A 19,556-nucleotide genomic window follows, 5' to 3' on the forward strand; every position below is an offset into this window, starting at 1 on the left:
AGACTTGGGACCGAAGCCTTATCAGACCCTCCATTCACCGCTGCTCTTTCAGAAGCCCTAGACCAATATTTTGAGGAAAACTGGGGATCTGCCTCGAATCAAGTGCTTGAATGGGAAGCTATGAAGGTGTCAGAGGGGTATGTATCCTAATATCGTACAGGGTTAACCGACAGCTGAAAAAAAACCAATGAAACAGTACTGGGTGGCCTAGAGAGGGCCCTCCCAAGGGCCCCAGACAAAATGGAGGAATGGCGGCTGGAACAGGAGACTTGCATAGATTTGCATAGACTAGAAGAGCATGTGCATTCTACACACAGATTACACATGCAGGGAGATAAAACCGGCGCTTTGCTTGCCCGTCTAGTTAAACGGGAGTTAGACCTCAATCCCATTGTACAGCTGATAGATAGTGAAGGAAACATGATCTGAGTGCAATTTCTGAGGTCCTGGCTAACCACCTTGAAAAAGTATACGCACAAAGATCCTCTGCACCACAAGAGAAGATCTGAGCCGTTTTGCACTCAGTTGAACTTACCCCGCTAGATTCAGAGGCGAAGGAGACCCTAAATGCCCCGATACATAAACAGGAAATTCTCTTGTCTATCCAGCGCTTTAAAACCACTAAGCGACTCGGGCCAATGGATTACCTGCGGAGTTCTATCAGAAGTTCGCCCCCTTGCTGGCTGACCACCTAATGGAGGTCTACAATGAAGTGCTCGTGCAAGGCGCACTCCCACCCTCCATGAGCAAGACCCTGGTGGCCATGATACCAAAACCAGATAGGGACCCCCTGTTAGCCAATTCATACAGGCCGATTTTTTTTTACTAAATATAGATGTAAAAATACTTAGTGGAATCGTGGCGACGCTCCTGCTCCATAGGGTCTCCCATATTGTTCCTATGGACCAGGCGGGATTCATACCGAAGCGCAGCACCACTCATAACCTGCGTAGGCTGGCACATATCTGGAACGCCCGTGATTAATGGAAGACTATTATGCCTTAGCATTGTTGGATATAGAACAGGTCTTTGACTCCGTGGAATGGCCTTACTTGTGGCAGGTCATCCGAATGGTTTGGGCCGGCTGGGACTTCCTTAAATGGATTAGACTACTTTATACAACCCCAAATGACAAGAATTAGAATGGGGAACTTGATGTGCAGGCCATTTGTGGTCTGTATAGACACCCGCCAGATTTGCCCCCTTTCTCCGCTTCTGTTTACGTTGGCCATAAAGCCCCTGGCGGCTGCCCTGAGGGACCGACCGGGAGACTGGAGAGTCAGCCTTGGTGAGACCAATCATTTGGTCTCTTTATATGCTGATGATACACTAGTCTATCTACGCCAACCAACAAATTCAGTGCCACTTCTACTGCCAGAGCTATGGTGATTTGGAGAGATATCTTGACTCTGGAGCAACCAGGAAAATCCAAGCTAATCCCCATTGGCAGATTAGCAGGAGTGCCGCAATTGTCACTTATAAGTCGAATGGCAAGAATAAAAATGATTGTTACCCAGATGTCTATATGCGATTCAACACTCGCTGTACATCATCCCATTTCACTATTTTCGGACACTTGACCAACTCCTGATAGACCTCTTACGGGGCAATAAACGGAAGCAGGTGCACTGAACAATACTGCAGAGGACATGTGGTTGCGAGGTGGACTAGAAGTCCCATGTTTAGAGTTCCATTACATGGCCTCCCAATCACAACATGCGGTGGATTGGCTAGATACTGAAAACAACTGGGAGATGAGCCTTCTGGCGGGGATGCACGACGGTTACACACTACCTGAAAGTTTGATGCATGGAAAGGGTGTTCCTCCCTGGATCCCATACATTGCATGACATGTGTGCCTGATTTGGGAAACCGTGGTTCGAAGGGTGGTCCAACATGACCCATATGCCTATGATATGCCCCTCTGGGTGTTGCACCCTTTCACCTGTATTGCGGACTCTGTCCGTACGAAGGTGGAGGGAAGGAGGATGCCAGGCACTAGTAGACCTGTATATGGATAGCGGGTTTATCACCCGAGAAGAAGCAATAGCTGCCTTTAACTTGGTAATGGGACAATCCCTGCAGTACGAGAAGATCTGAAGTGTGACTCTGGAAATCTGGCGAGGGTTCCAAGAGGACCCCTCTAGTACTAACAGATTGAAAATAATGCTATACATGGCGCAGGGTAGACTGTTAGTATCACACCTGCATAGATCCTTAAGAGATGATTTACCAGGCGGAGTACTGCCGGTAAAGAACAGATGGGACGCTAAAATTGAGGAGCTGCTATCTGATAGACTGGGGAAAAAGTTCAGGAAGGGGTTCGCACAGTCTGCTCCAATGCACGATTTAAACTCCTACAATACAACCTCGTGCACTACGTGTAGTTCACCCGCGCACACTACATCCAATCTACCCTACCCGCAGTGATGAATGCCCAAGATGCAAGTCACTGGCAGCAGACTTTCTCCATATGGTTTTGACTTGCCCCACACTATTTTCCTTCTGGGACACAGTGATTAAACAACTTCAGAGAGTCACCGGATGGGTACTCCCTAAAGAGGATGCTTGCTCACATTGGGATTAGTAGTGACAAGACGGTTTATTGCTATAATGTAGCTCAAACCTATGCCCACACAGGTGGGGGAATGGATGAAGGATATATGTGAGTGGGCGTCTGCGGGAAGGGTTCGACTGAAGCTTGTTCGTAAAGATGAAAAAATTGGAGGAGGATCTCCGGGCATGGTCCTAAATGCTGGCAGAGCTTAAAGAGTAGCAAAACCCAGGAACTCAAAAATCTGCGGGTGAGACGGGGGTCTCATCGAGGTTGGGGAACCAAGAAAGGAAACTGGCATGAACTACTGCTCAGTGCTGGTGAGTGGCATGCGACAATCATGTACATAGTAACATTGATATTGTGGGTCTGTCTAGAGCGAAAGTGGGGAAGGGAAAGGGAGGGGGAATTCAGGAGTTGGGATTGGCAAGATCTATGAAGGCACCATGAAATGTATATTATTCATACGATGCACCTTTGATGTGGACAAGTAGCTGGGAATGCGGACTCTTCCTTATTAGCTCTCCTTAAATTGTAAGGTGGATTACTCTAAATGGTCGAGGGCGATAGGTTCTCCTCCTTTATTATGAATGGGAGGGAAGGGTGGGGAAACGTGTTGCTATTTCATTCTGCCTGCATATGATGTCTGTGATTCACAAATGACAAACGAAAAGTTGGATTTGTTTAACTATTTTTAAAATAGGGAATTTAGGAAGTCAGTTTTTCTGCCTATAGCGGGCTTTTCAGAGTTAATACCCAACTGTTACCTGGTAGCTTATTGGCCCCTGCAAGGAGGTGTGTGAATGGCTTTCAGGAAAGGGAATAAAGGCCTTGGGTGGGAAGTGTTGTAACCTCCACCTTGCAGGGTGGCCTGGAGGATGTGTCCACCAACTTACAAGCTTCAAAGGGGCATTCCCTGTCACAGGCAGATTTTGTTCACACCTACACCTCCCCCTTACATTGTCCAAGTAGTCAGGATGGCACCAATCTCAGATTTGGGGAGTGAGGATCTGTTTCAGAACTGGTTTACAAGGGGAGTTTCTCATTTCTCTTGACGCACCTCAGTTGTACCAGAGCTCTGCCCAGGAATAGAAAGGTTCTGTCATGTTGGACTTTGGCCGTACAATGCACTTTGGGATTGGTTAGGGCCGAACTCCCAGGAGATGTCAAAGTAGGTAGAGATGCCCCTGTAAACATTTTCCCTATTGGTCAGGGAGCCCCTCCCGAGTTCCAGGCATACATGTGGCACCCCAGATACTTTATGAATAATACATCTGGACATGTGGAAGACAGACAGGCTGCACCTACTGTTGAGCCTGTGGGTAAAGACCTCAAGGGCTGGACCTGCTCCCATTTGTATTCAGGACAAAGGGGACTCCAAGAGTTTGTGCCGACACCCTGTTCAGCTAAAGGGTCACAAAACCTGCAAGAAGCCTACTTTTTCCAAGAGCCCAGCTGACCAGTTCCAACTGAAGTTGCCCTGAACCATGCTGATGGCTTCTGGGAGAGTGAGTACTAAACCCCAAGTGGTGCTCACAAGGTCCTAGACCCTTGGCTGGTGTTTGTGTTCTCATTTGACTCTAAAACCTGCACAACTGGACACTTGCAAACTTTTTCAGAACCTTTTCTACAGAGAACCAGTGGAGGGTGGGACAGACTCGGAGGCCACAGCTGCCAGTGTCAAATCGCCTTCAGATTCATCTTGATTGTGTCCCCATCTGAAAGTCTTAGACTTACAGTAAAGTTTGTTCATTGGAACGTGTAGAGACTTCGGCGAGGCAGACTTCGAACAGCATCAGACTGTTGACAAAACCTCACTGGGGTATGGATTCTGGATTTCAACCACTTGGAGCTTCTCGACGGCGATTGCGACAAGTTTCTCACCTTGGCCAAAGCTCACACCGAGGACCCACTCTTCACCAGGCCATCATTCAGCCCTCCTTCAGATCCATCCTGGAGACACGACACGTTGATAAGGACTTTTCTAAGTTAGAAGGTAAAATCCCGGGGCAAACCTGGTCTTTGTCCAAACTGGTAGAAGCTTGTGGTCGACCTTAACTTTTGACATGGTCTGGGTCTAGAATGACCAGATAACTGCTATTGGTGCTTTACCCTTTTAGGTGCTATGGTTACTAACACTTTGTAAAAAAATATTTCTGGTTCCCTGCCTCCAAGTTTTGTTGTTTTGATGTCTACTTGTTCATTAAAAAAAGTCTATTCTAATTTAGCGTAGGATTTTGTGTTGTGTTCCACTTTTTAACTGCTTTGGTACTGATGCTTTACACATTTCTCCAAAGTTACGCCTCTGCTACAGTTACAGTGGATTGAGCACAGTTTAAATTGAAACCTCTGAATCTAGTATGTAATTGTAACGTGTTATTACTTGGTGAGAACTCTCATCACTCCTCAATGTGGAAGTTAATGAGCAAAAACCTGACAATCTTCCCATTGTGAATAGTTCTTGTGGATTACTGGATCTGTGAATGTAATGATGACCATAATTAGGAAAACAATGCATTTTTTATTGCTGCAAATAGGTTTTAATTGTTTTGGGAAATTGGGCTTCCAATATTGTTGCTGTATCTACGCCAGCAGGTACAGATGCCATCCCCTCACGAGCTGCCATAATTGGAACTAATCTAGCTCGCTCATTAGGAATATACTTATCTACAACTCTCGGTATGAACGCTATACGAGCATTATCCAAATCAAACTTGTAATAGTATTAATAGAGAGCCATCAGTACTTCTTCCTATAATTGTGCCTGTATTGCTGCCAAAATATCTGATCTTGGCCTGAATTGTTAACGCAGCTACCTTACACTGCTGTTTATTCAGTGACATCTGCCACACAGTTTCCTTTAGCATGAACTATTTCACTTTTATGTACAATAGTCTACTGTACCTGAACCAAAGGAAACTTAGCCTGAAGGATATCCACCTTTTCCCCCATTTGCTTTTTTTAAAATGAGGATTTCCCTTTTGAATCTTTGAATTTGTTTTAGTGCAAACATGGTAAATCTACATTTTAACCATGTATACAGGAGGCTGAAGTTAACTTGTGTGAACTGAAGGTTCATCCTTTTATGACACAAGTCAGGCATGCATTTCTACGAGCTATGCAGTGAAGTCACCTAAAATTTTAGTATGTGTATGCAACAGCTTGAAGTTATCGCCATCAATAATTCCCTGCACTGCAGCACAAGCCGCAGAGTATTTGTTTAGTGTCAGCTGCAAGATGTGCAGAGTAGTCTACATAGAACACTCTCTTGTATTTTGGTAGGGGTAAAGCATTGAAAGTTTCTGAAAAATGGTATGCCAATTGTATGATTTTTTTGCGTGGGGATGGTGAGGGTCATATCCAAACTTCACATTATCTGCACTCAACGAAGAAGCATGCTGTAGCCAACACAGGTGTAGATCACGAGCCTTGGATATATTGGCTTTTGTCGCTACTTCTGGTTTAGAAATGGAGACTAAGGATTAGTTTCCCTAACAGTCTGAGCATTTTGTACAGCATATGTTCAAATAAACCATTCAATGTGATCAGTCAGGCTTTAAAAATGGAAAAAGAGGGGGTTTCATTGTATAACTAGAAGGCACTATGCCATGATCTTGTAACTGATATAAAATAATTGTTATGCCACACTTTGCTTCTAGCTGCAGCTGACATTAAGCTAATCTACTTGGGGCTCACTTCTTAAGGGAATGACACTCAGAACGAAGTCTCAGTCCCATCCAGCTTCGTTTCCATACAAGGCTGGAGCCTGTTTTAAAGCCCCCGCTCTTGTATATTTTTCTCGAAGGTCTTGAGACCATAAGGTAGAAAATGCTTGCTTTATCTCCTCACATTGAGGTGCATCTCTTATAAACACTGGAGGCCAGTACTTCTTTGCAAGCATGATCATAAACATCAGATAAATAGTTCCAGAATATTTCTTTTTGTTTTGTGTGGTGTTAGAACTGGGGGTCTCTAGTTGGCAGAGGTAGGTACCTTTGATCAAATAGGGACCCTTGCTTCTAAGTCAGGGAAAGGGGATTACACTACTGGATAACCCCGGCTCATTCCCTTGGTAGCTTGGCACGAGCAGACAGGCTTATCTCAGAGGCAGTGTGTTGAGCATTTGTGAACACATACAGTAATAAAGTGAAAACACTACAGATGGACACCACACAGGTTTCATAAAAATAAGTATTCTTTATATAGACTCAACACAAGACCACAAACGACAAAAATCCACAATACTGTACTCAAAATTGACTTAAAGATGGTAGAATTAACTTAGTTCAAGTTGATGGTAAATGCGACACAGTTCTCACAAAAGTACCTGGATGCGTAACGCAAAATAAACAAAAGGCTCACAGCGTTGGAGATGCGTTGGTTCCTTGCTTCGGGGGAGACTATGCGTCGCGCCTCAATACTTGCGCAGAGTAGGGGATGCGTCTTGATCCTTACTGGAGCGGAGGTGATGCGTAGATTCTTGTACTGTAGCCCGGTTGCGATGTGGCAAGATGGCACCTCGATGCGACAGTCCGGTCCGATGCTATAAGATGACACCCTTGATACGACGATGTGAAGACGTTGTGTGTACGCCCTGGCAGCCTTGCGGCGACTCTGTACTTTGGAGCTGCGACAGGCCCTGCGAAACGCTTCTCCGGTGTTGCGACGGCGACCCTCACGTGGAGACATGCTTCTCCTGTGTTGCGACGGCAGACAACTGTGATGAAGGCATGCTTCTGGGGAGATGCGGCGGCATGCTTCTCCGGCAATGCGACTACAGCTGCGGCGGCGACACGCTTCTTGTTGTGCCGTGCTTCCAGCGACACGCAGGCTTCTGCAGATAGAATTCCCAGCAAGGAAATTCAGAGGGGAGCTGGTGGTGAAGTCTTTTTTTGTCCCTGAGACCTCAGCAGGAGGCAAGCACAAGTTCAAGCCCTTGGAGTAATATTCTTCAAGATGATGAGTCTATTGATAGTTCCTTCTCCTCTCCTTGGCACTGAAGACACCACTGTAGGCCAAGACAGCACACTGGCAGGTGGGGGGCAGTCCACTCCTACAGCTTCCTTTGGTTCTTCTCCTTGGCAGAGGTTTCATCTTGTTGTTCCAGAAGTGATCTAAAGTCTTGGGGTCTGGGTCCCCATATTTATTCTACTTTTCTGTTTGTTCTCTGAAGGCAGAGAGGCCTTTGCCTAGTCTAAACCAGTTCTAGTCAGACCTGGAACACTTTGTTGACAAGACTCCTTCTTTCCATTCACAGTGCAGGGCAGATACATCAGACGCACCACAGGAGGTGGAGCCAGCATTGTGCAGGGAAGGCTCAGCCCTATTCAGGTCCCAGGTGCAACTCCTCCCACCCATCTACATGCAGATCTTTCTATTCAGCCCTGTGCTGACTCACCATCTCTTCTGGAATCCCCCAGTCCCTGTCAGTCACAGAACCAGACGCACAATACACAACCTAGCAGAGGCAGGCTTGGACACTTAAGCAAGAAAACACCTACTTTCTAAAAGTGGTATTTTCAAACACAGAATGTTAAAACCAACTTCACTGAAAGATGTATTTTATCATTCTGAGTTCAGGCATACTAAACTCGAATTTCTACCATGTTCCCTGAGTCAGTTAGGATTATAAGATGTAATAATCAAATTGTCCATTCTGGCATATGGGGAAAAAGGTAGCCTTGCAATAGTGAAAAACGAAAATGGTTGTAATTCACTATTAGGACATGCCAGACACACCAGGGCATGTCCTACCTTATACTTGCAATGCACCCTGCCCTTGGGCCTACCATAAGGGTGTCTTATATGAAGAGAAGGGAAGGTTTAGAGACTGGCAAGTGGGTGCACTTGGCCAGTCAACATGGCAGTCAGACTGCACACAGGCCTTGCAATTGCAGGCCTGAGACACACTTTACAAGCTGCTTCTGTGGGTGGCACAACCAGTGCTGCAAGCCCACCAGCAGCATTTGATTTACAAGCCCTGGGCACCCCTGGTACACTGTACTAGGCTCTGACAAGTAAATCAAATAACCCAATCATGGAGTCACTAATCAATACATCAATTTACACAAGAGAGCATATGCACTTTAGCACTGATCAGCAGTGGTAAAGTGCCCAGAGTCATAAAACCAACAAAAACAGGTCAGACAAAAATATAGGAGCAAGGCAAAAAGTTCAGGGATGACCCTGCAAAAAGGGCAAAGTCCAACATGTGGTATCTTTCAATCTGTATTTTTAAATCTTAAACCCTTTTTGGAGGATTTACCTGTCCATCTGGTGTTTAAACCTGTATATATTCAGTTTGGGTAACCACCAGAAACTCTTGGAGAGTCCGATGAACTATTGTTTCTTCTGCTGCACTGTTAAAGTGCTGTTACCCACGTGACGAAGAGAATGTGGGGTAACAGCCAGAGCTGGCGACTTTGAAACTGGCGAAACAATTCTGAGTCTCTGCATAGCCTCAACATCCTGTGTATTCTGGGCGAATCACTTAATCTACCTGTGCCTACAAAAGAGGAATGTGTCCTTGTGTAATGTAACCGGTGCTCGTGTAAAGTGTTCCAATACCTTCGGGTCGAGTTTGCGCTATGTAAAACTGCCCAAAAAAAGGTCCAGTTTTGCAGGTGTATCTGTAGTTGAGGTTATTTTTTTTTTGTCTGTCCAACCAGCCACCTGCTTCTTTTGAAAATGAGTCGTGGGGTCGAGACCTTTCACTTCCCTTTTTATGCTAACTTCAGTTTCTCATCCCGATTCTCTTTTCTGCTTAACATAGTTTTCTCTTCTGCTGTACTCTGTACATCCACTTCTGTCATCCCTTTTACGGTCAGAGATATGAAAGGAATGAGAACTGATATCAGTATACTGATACTGCATTTTAATTTTGTCAGTTTCTCAAATTGTAACCATCCAGGCAGTACTCCCGAGTTGGTGTGTTGTGGGCCTAAGGAGTGCTAGTATAGCAGTTGTACTCCAAGAGCAGACAAATAATCCGTGAACACCTTTGCGGCAAACCCATGAACATTGTCTGAATGAAGTAATTAAATGCTCCCATGCTCTGCAAGTTTTTTTTATCTGCGCTCAAGCATTAGCATTTCTGTGTGGCCAAACCCGAAGGATCCTTGAACATGAATCAACAGCACACAATATATATTGATACTGGTTTACTGTTCTGATTGCCCTGATATGGTCACCGAAAAATATTCCAAACTGGCAAATCTTGAGCCAGAGCAAGCCTAGATGGCGGACAAGGATCGCATAGGATATCCGATCTGCAATTAAAAATTGCCTGTGCTGACTTCTTGAATAATGGATTTGAACCCAGTGGGAGCAATCCACTTTTGAAGGTGTTGCCAACACATCCTGATTAATAACATCCTTAGTAATAAATCCATACTTGGCCTGAATTTTGAAAAATGTGTCTTCAAAGAAATCCGTTATCTTTTCAGAGCTTGGGGAAGACTGAAATTCTAGATTGCAAGTTTTAGGCTACAGGAAGAATTTGATTGTTAAAAATTGTGTGGTACAATTTCCGCCAAATGAATTGTTTGAGTAAAAAAAGACTGCATGGTTTTAATAGATTTATGGTAATTCTTCAGGGCTGTTCTGTACAGGTCCTCTAAAGCATGTACACAGTGCCACTTTTTTTCCAGCGCTTTAAAAGCCCTGGAGATAACCATGAAGCTGGCTGACCAAGTTTACGAGTTTTGGATGCTTTGAAAGGGGGGTGGACATTCATGGCCATATGCAGCCAATTATTGACGTTCTGTATCCTATTGAATGTAACCCAGTTAGCCTTGGAGCAGAGTCAGTAAGAATTTTAGATCGTTCAAGGGTTCAACTTTACTCCAAGAAAGAACTATTTTAATTGTTTGGGGACTTTCTTTAATAGTTGACGAACTAAAACAACTAAAAAAGATAAGTGTGTGGCATAACCATGCTAGCTCCAGAAGAGCTGGCAGTCATCTTACCGACCAATCCAAAGTTTATACCCAAGGTTCCTACTGATTTTCACCTAAATGAGCCTATCATTTGGTGGTCTTTTTCCCCAGATACCAAAACATCTGCAGAAAAGTAATTGCACTCGCTTGATGAGCGCAGGTGCATCAAAGAGGCCCTTTGGCTACAAGCCTGCATCACATTCTGTCACAGCATGGCGAGTGTCCACTTCAGATAAAATTGAGTGAGCATTCTACTGTGAGCATGGCTAAGACTGCAGCACTCTACACTGGTGTGAATTTGCAAGACATCTTCAGTGCCACTTCCTGGAGGAGCAGGCGCACGTCCACAAAGCACTAGTGCCTTGATGTGAATGCAGAACTCAATGCAGCAGTAGGACAGACTGGCCTCTGTTTCATTAGTGCGCATGCTTCCTGCTTTCCTAAACTTATTTTGACCCTTATTTACTGCTTACCTTTATGATTTCTGAGAGGATGTGGCCTAACTGCTAGAGCGGTTGACCTCGAAGCTGGGGAATTGGGTTTGAGTCTCTGCAGGGACGCTCAACATCCTGGGATTCTGGGCATATCACTTTGTCGTGTCCTAAGGGCACCAATAAGGACAGACACAGAGGGTTCTATCAGGACACTTTATTCTCTCGTCCTTACACCAGCTTGCCCTGCACTCGACTACTTGTCCATCCCCTTTCTCCGCCCTTTCCTGTGTCCGGCCATACCTCCGTTCCTCCACCCACTCTGCTCCGCCCACACCAACCACTAGACCACCTCATCTCTACATCTCCCCCTTTGTTAGCAAAATGAGTCACCAAGAATTACATTTCTTCAATCAGCCGCTTGGGCTGGCGGATTGCTTGTCGTGGTCTGAGTGTGCGGCCTTCAGGCACTGCGGCAGTGCCGGCGCCGGATGTCTGTCCTAGGTGGCTGTCACCGTCGCTCTGTGTTTCGGACTGTCGAGCTCCTGACAATGTCACTCGCGACTCAAGTGTCTCTTGTAGGCCCGGGCTGCACTTCTGAAAGTGGGACACATTTCTTGTTACACGCCTGTTGTCTGACTCCGCTGTCAGCATGGTACCTCTTTGTCGGGTGACCGTTAGAGGTTCCGCTCTGAACCTACTATCTGTCTTCTTGCATTGCTCCTGCTTGACGACCACGCAGTCTCCCTCGTGGAATGAGAGGGACCGAGCACGTCTCCTGCCATCCGCGTATGCCTTCATGCTTTCTTTGCGAGCTTTGTCGGTGGCTTCCACTTCCCGATGGATGCGGCTGGGGGAAATGGGTCGTAGTGCCCCCTCCCAGGTGGGTATTCGTGTCCGGACTGGGCGTCCCAGCATGAGTGTGGCCGGGCATTTGCCGGTGGTAGCATGCGGTGTCGTCCGGTAGGCTCGGAGCACATCATTGAGGGCTGCTTGCGGGTCTCTCTTGTCTAGAGCAGCCTGTTGGAATGTCTTTTTGAGAGTGGCCATGAATCTTTCCGCGGTGCCGTTGGCCTGCGGCCATAGTGGTGTTATCCGTCGGTGTCGCACATTCATGAGCGTCAGGAAATCACCGAACTCCCGGCCATTGAAAGGGGGCCCATTGTCTGTTTTCACCTCCGCGGGTATGCCCCATGCTGCAAAGACTTCATCCAGGATGGTAAGCGTGGCAGCCGCGTTGGTGGATGGGACAAAACGGGCGATGGGGAACCGGGAATACTCATCTATGATGACTAACACGTACTTGCCCGACGGCATGGGGCCGTAGAAATCCATGGCCAGTTCTTGCCATACTCCTGGTGGCAGGGGCGTCATCTGAAGTGGTGCTGGCGGGTCTCCTTGCCTTACCACTTGACACTGCAGACAGTCTTTCAGAGTGTTCTCTACCATCTTGTCAAGGAAGGGGAACCAGACACGTTCACGAAGTGCTCTTTTCGTCGTGACTACTCCTCGATGGCTTTCGTGCGCCAGGTTGACGACTCCCTGTCTCAGTTGCTGGGGTATTACAATTCGGTTGTCCCGTAGCAGTAAGCCATCGGGCGTGACAGATAGTTCTTCGCACACATTCCGGAACGCTTGCCACTCCTGACGCTTTGTGCTGTCACCCCTCCCGTCTTCCGGTTCTTCATGCCGCCACCTATTTGTTCGGACCCTTCGAATCACCTGTTGTAGCATGGTGTCTTGCTGGGTGGCGTCCAGGATGGCCTCTAGGGGGACTGCTGGCGGTCGTGCGTGGTCCACCACAAAATGGATATATTCGTCTGCCATGGACGGTGTGAGTCTCTGCGAGTCTTCCGGGTGGCGCGACATGTAGTCGGCTGGGTTGGCAGCCTTTCCTGGCTTGTGCACGATTGTGAATGTGTATTCCTGCAGACGGAGTCCCCACCTCTCGATGCGTGGTGGCATTTTGGACCGGGGGTTGCCATAAATTGTGACGAGCGCCTGGTGGTCTGTTACCATGGTGAAGTGCTTCCCGTAGATGAACACGTGGAAGTGCTCACACGCCCACACGACCGCAAGGCTCTCCTTTTCCGGTTGGGAGTAGGCCTTCTCCGTGTCGGAGAGGCTCCGGCTGGCGTGTGCCACAATGTGGCGGTTGTCCGTGTCCTTGTCATATTGAGCCAGGATGGCTCCCAGCCCAACGGGGCTCGCGTCCACTGTGATTTCTGTCTTGCGATCCGGGCTGAAATAAGCTAGGCTTTCCACTGTGCCCACAGCTTTCTTTATGTCCTGGAATGCTTGCTCACATTCAGGGGTCCACTCAAACGTCTGCCCCTGTTTGGTGAGAGTGCGAAGTGGGTGACTGATGGTGGCATAGTCCTTAATATATCTCGAGCAGTAACTCGCCATGCCGAGGAACGACCGCACATCACTGACGTCAAGTGGACTCTTGGTGCTGTTCAGAGTACTCACTTTGTCAGGGTCTGGTTGCATTCCGGCTCCTGAAAAGATGTGGCCAAAGAATTTCAGTTGCGACTGATGGAATTCGCATTTCTCCCTGTTGAGTGTGAGGTTGGCTTCCAATAGGGCATGACAGACCCTGTCTAAGGCTGTGTCGTGGATTTGGAGTGTTGCTCCATAGACGAGAATGTCGTCGCTGTAGTTCAGCGTATTTGGGATGTGGTGTATCGTTTGCCGGATGGCTTCTTGGAAGATTTCTGCGGCTGATGAGATGCCAAAGTTCAGTCTCTTGTATCTGAACAACCCCAGATGTGTTGCAAACGTCGTGATATATCGGGAACTCTCGTGTAGTTCCAGCTGATGGTAGCCTTTGTTTAAATCCAGCTTGGAAAACACCCTCGCCCCATTGAGGGCGGCGATCATGTCACTTAAGTGCGGCCCCGGATGACGCTCTCTCTCAATGGCGGTATTGGGCATTCTCATGTCCACACAGAGTCGCACTTTCCCTGGTGTTCCCTTCTTCGGTACTATCACGACTGGAGAAACCCACGGTGTGGCGCCCTCTGTCCGTTCGATGATGTCGGCGTCCAGCAGATCCTGCAGCTCTTCCTCTACTGCTTGCTGGAGGTGGAACGGTACCTTCCGCGGGTGTTGGGCAACCGGGCGGACCTGATCGTTTATGTGGAGGCGGATCTGGCCCCTATTCATTTTTCCGAGTCCGGAGAACAGCCTCGGGAACTTGTGAATGGTGTCATTGTCACTGGTGACGCGGTACAGGATTTCCACCAACTTCAGCCGTTCAGCAGTCGGGAGACTGAGGAGACAGTCAGCTTCCGGTCCCTCGATGACGTGAATCACAGCCGGAATAGATGTTGTCTGATGCCTTAGTGTCGTGGGAAACTTTCCAAGGCAAGGGAGTGGCTTCCTGGACATCCAGGTGTAGACACGCACATGTGCGGGATTGAGCCGAGGCCGAGGGTTCATCTTTTTGTATTCCGTGACTGGGATGTAGTTGAGGGATGCTCCACTGTCCATTACGAATTTCGTAGGATGCGTACCAACGCTGATGTCAAGCCGAGGGTATTTTTTTAGTTGGTCTGGATCGGCGATCATGTTGGCATATTCAACGGAGTACTCATGGTCACTTGAAAGTGATTCGGAGTCTCTGGATGGTGACCGTCTAGACCATCGTGAGGACCGCGACTCCCTGCTGGACTGGGAGGACTTGGAGGAGGACTTCCGGCGGTCTCGTACCGCGCGCGCGTGATGGCGGCGCGTCTCGCCTCTTGGTGACCTCGCGGAGGCTTTTTCTTTCTCCCGCCGGTAGTCCCCGCACATTGTCTCAAAATGGTTGTCGCGACCACACTTGTGGCACTTCTGTCCCAGGGCCGGGCATGCCCCGATGTGTGGGAAGTCGTAGCCACACCGGTAGCATCTTCTCAGCGGCGCCTTCTTCCCATAGTCTTGACGCCGGCTTCTCTTCCCCGAGTCGGGCCGTCGATGGCCAGAGCGACGGGGGTGTCTCGATGGCGGCCGAGTTTGCCGTTCCCGTTCTTTCGACCCCCGGCGAGGGCGGTCGGTGCGCACTTGACACACTACCTCTTTGCGATCCACGCGCCCTGCCTCCATGGTCTTGGCTTGTTCTTCCGTCTGATCATGGAGCCTTGTGATCTCTTCTATTTCATCCAATGTGTGGCTCTTTTTGAGTAGCTTCCTGCGTAGCGTCTCTGACTGGCAACCGTCGATCACCCGCAGGCGTATGGCGTCGTCCGTCGAGAACTTGTCGAATTCACAGTGACGCGCCAGTCGCCGCAGCCTTGTGATGTACGAGCCCATGACCTCATCCTTTTCCTGTCGCGCTCTTTGGAATACGTAACGTTCGTAATCTACGTTCTTCTTGTGCACAAACTTCCGATCCAGTGCTGCACGCACGCTTGCATACGTTCCCGCGTCTGCGGCAGGAAGTTCCTTAATCATCTTGCTGATGTCCTTGCCCACGAGGTTCCGAAGTGCGATCATTTGATCTTCGTCCCCTATCACCTTCGAGCCCTTAATGTAGTCCTCAAAGTCCTCAATCCACTCTTCCCAGCGAGGGCCCATGCTGCTCCCAACCACAAGCGCCAAGGGTTCTGGGGGGCGCAGGTGCGACAGCCCCATGATGATCGGCTTCGCATCCTGGCGCGCCGGAGAACGAGCAGGGGATCCGTGGTTCGACATCGTGGTGCACGTGCGATGTGCGCAGCGTCGGCGCAATGCAGGCCCAGGGACTCCTACGTGGAATCTTGTAAACTAGTCTCAGGTATGTTCCTTGTTTCTTCTTCTTCTTCTCACACTGTTTTTTCACTTTTTCTTTTTTTTTTTTTTTTGTATTGGCCTGTGCTTGTTTAAATTTCAGCTTTGCCTGACTTCAAAATGGCCGCCCGGGTCTATTTGCATGGGGCGTCTGAAAGTTCGCCTGACTTCAAGATGGCCGCCGGTTGAATAACGCGCGTAGGCATCTCACGTGGTGCCGGGCTCTCACTCCATTCATTTCAGGACTACGCGCTGCTCAGGCGGCCCCTCTCATCATCCTCTTCACTCACTGTTCGGCAGCAGGTAGGCGGGCGGGGTCTCTCGACGACGGGTTTCTCTTCGCGCTCACTGCTCCAATCTGCCTCGGGGGACGCGCGTGTCAGCGTCGTCGCTTCCCTTTCTGCCGTTCCTGGTGCCGGCTTCTCCTCAGGCAGGGCGCGCCTCGCGCTCCTGTTCTTTTCTTGTTGCGGGCTTCCACGCGCTTCGGGTGTGTCGCGAGTGGTGGCGCTTCCACTGGTTTTCTTGACCAGCCCTTCACCGGACTCGCTAGTGTGCTGGTGTTCCGGGGAGAGCAGCTAGCTCCATCCCACCCTCGTCGCCAGCTGTCGTGTCCTAAGGGCACCAATAAGGACAGACACAGAGGGTTCTATCAGGACACTTTATTCTCTCGTCCTTACACCAGCTTGCCCTGCACTCGACTACTTGTCCATCCCCTTTCTCCGCCCTTTCCTGTGTCCGGCCATACCTCCGTTCCTCCACCCACTCTGCTCCGCCCACACCAACCACTAGACCACCTCATCTCTACACACTTAATCTACTCATCCCTAAAAAATAAAATGAATGCTCATCTGTAACGCAACTGATGCCCATGTAAAGCTCTCGAATACATTTGGGTCGAGTTCACGCTATATAAAACTCTTAAATAAAATAATTTATGCATGTGAATATATGAAATAAATCTAGTGCTGAATATAGTTGCCTGTAACTCCAGTTCTCCAGTGTTGGTATCTTTCATATATTCACATGTGGCCCTCCCTCCTGGTAATAGATGTATGTATTTATTATATACTCTTCTCACGCTGAGCTGTGAAATCTGCTATGGTGGCGTCTCTGGGGTGTAGGAGAGCTAGCACTTCCACCTCATTGGCTAAAGTTTGTTTAGTAGCACATCCACCACATTTTAAGCAATCCAAACACTTTGTTGAGCCCTGTGGCCATTTGAACGGTTTACTGTTACCCGGAATTCCCAGTGTGACAATGGGGAATTATTCAAGCTTGTGACTATATGAAAGATGAAAAACGCTGGAGTTACTGGTAAGTAACTCACTTCTTCGAATGACTGCTCTTTTAGGTACACTTGCTGGTATGACCGTCCGTTGGGCTAGCGAGGAACACTAGGAGAGGGTAAAGGAACAGTTGTAAAGATGGGAGCAGAACCCTGCTTGTAACTGGACACTCTACCACGATAGGATGTGTACGTGTTGAAGGCTGTATTTAGAACGAGTAGGATAAGAATAAAACTTTAGTGAGGGCTGTCGGAGTATTGTGAAGATGGCTTAAAATATGCACAGGGTTTACTAGATTGACAAAGGCTAAATATGAAAAGCAGTTTGATTGCGTTTCAGAGAAAAGGTGGTGTGGTGATAGTTGGACACTCCGTTTTTTCGACAGAGGCAAAGTAATCGCAGATTTAAAATGTTATGAGTGAAAGCCAGAGAGTAGTAAGTTGTTGAACAGTTTAGGGACCTGTTAAAGCGATGGATGATAGGGTAAATGGTGTTATCAGTGGGCATGGTCTCGCGAAGGAGTGAAAAGGCCAGATGGGGTGCACAGCGGATCAGTTCTGCAGTTGGGGTTGTTGAAAAGGAGTTGAAATGCCTCAGACAAAATGAACGGAACTCCTTGGTAGCATTATAAATCTTAAAATTGTGCTCTAGGATACTTGATCTTGTACGTTATATTTTTTTTATTTGTGAACTATTGGTGTGCAGGGAGTGTTTCTTAGTTCATGGTGATATTGTGAAGATTTTTCCTTTGAGCGGTGGTCTTGCATGCCTTTGTTGGGGAGATTGTTATTGCATTGTGATTGCTAAAGTAGCAGCATTTCGTTATCTAGGAAGCTGCAATTAATATTTTGCAACTCGTGGTGTCACTTTTTTTTTTTTTGCATTAGAACATGTTGATTTGGGGTTGATATAGGGACAAGAATGGAAGGGGCAAAGAGTAAATTTGCTTAGGGCTGGAGGACGGTGTTTGAATGTTTCTTTCGTGCATTTCTTCTCCTTTGTGATTGTTTTGAGGCTGAGGAACTGCCATGCTTTTCTTTATTAACGTCTCGTGTCACATCTTTGTTTACCCACTGCAGATTGTGGCAATGGCAGCTTTGGTCCATTCCAAATATCCTCTCGACAAAGCACCTCCTCAGCCACCCTACCAAGCGCACTTTTGTGGTGAGTATCTAGATTGGTGTGCGTCCCAAGCATTGTAGATTTAGTCCTTTAGTCACCTTGGCTGAAAAGGAAAACTTGGTTTGTTTTCTTTAACACCATCAAGACTTTGGTGTTGCTTTGAGCGCAGAGTATCAGACATATTGCAGATGGGCTATTAAATAGCAATTCTTTTTTTTTTTTGTTTCACAATTTTTCTAGATTTCGAATTGAGAACAGCTCAGTGAGGTAGATTCATTTTCTGATTGAGCTGTGTAGTATTAAGTCCCATGAGCATTGATTTCAGTTAATCTTTCATGCACTGCGTTTTGTTTTTGGCTCCATTTTGTTTGGTTGAAATTATCTGACCACTGCATGTACTTGCATAAATTAATTTAAAATAAAATTGAAAACTATTTTTAAGGTTTTCAAGAACACAAACCATGGGTGTGCACACAGTAGGGAGCAAAGGCAATACACAGGCATGTAATACAATGACAATGATGCAAGACATCGAGCCCTCCACCTCCCCTCCATATCCTGGAGCAAGAACTGAGCGTTTAAGACAACCCCCCCAATCCTCCCCATCAGTGCAAACTGAGTTATTCCCTAAAGTGCTGATCTGTGCCCCCATTTTGGAGTTCCCTGCCAGTAAGTCATGAATGACATTGCTCCCTCCAAAGCCTTAAGTCATCCTCTAACTCTTCATCCCTGTGACACTTATTCAAATTAATCTAATTTTTAACACATCTTAAACATTGCTTAGTATTTTCAAAATTGCAATTGATTATATATGTATTTTGTCATATTGCTTACTTGGATCGAGGTCTCTGAAAACCTAGGTATAGATTACAAAACTAATAGAAAAACATAATTAACATTTTAATATTTCTTCTCTCCTGTAGACTTACCAAGCTGTTGTCATATAAATGCCTCTGAAGAAAAATAAATTAATCAGCGAGGTCTTTTTTTTTAAAGTGCTTTATTTTTGTATTGCCTTGTAAAATTGAGAGCAATGTCTTCTGCAGTAACAAGCTGTTTTTTTAAAAACTTTTATAGGAGTCAATTGTTTGCAAAGTCTAACTGAGTAGCAATATGTTCAAGTTGTTTGGTATGCATGTTGTATTACATTTTCATAACCAAACTCCATGATTGATTTAGGAGTTCCTTTGACCATAATGTATAGTTTGTAGCGTACCTAGATTAACATGATTTTTATTAATGTGTGCTCAACTTTTGATTCAAGGATGTGTGATAGCAGTCTAGTGGATTAATTTGTCTATCATCGGAAGCTGGTTGGTTGTGATGTTGTGGAGTTAAACAACTCCTAAATGTTATAGCTCAATAATTAGAGTGTTAATGACTGCCCCCTGTCAGTGAGCTGTCTGCAACAAATAAGGCTACTAAGTTTACTAAAACCCCGACTCCCTGCTGGGTGGAGCAGGACTGCAGGGTG

At 47.1% G+C, this 19,556-nt stretch overlaps 1 protein-coding gene across 1 annotated transcript in view; it reads left to right on the forward strand.

Annotated features, from left to right (window-relative positions):
* POLA1 (DNA polymerase alpha 1, catalytic subunit) overlaps positions 1-19,556 on the forward strand; it is a 2,011,520-nt gene that overhangs the window by 306,385 nt on the left and 1,685,579 nt on the right. Inside the window, exon 16 of the mRNA XM_085622423.1 lies at positions 18,040-18,124. Within this exon, the coding sequence (XP_085478549.1) occupies positions 18,040-18,124 (85 nt within the window). The remainder of the gene's footprint in view (positions 1-18,039; positions 18,125-19,556) is intronic.

The sequence above is a fragment of the Triturus cristatus genome, chromosome 8, assembly GCF_964204655.1.
Source record: "Triturus cristatus chromosome 8, aTriCri1.1, whole genome shotgun sequence".
Lineage (NCBI taxonomy): Eukaryota > Metazoa > Chordata > Amphibia > Caudata > Salamandridae > Triturus > Triturus cristatus.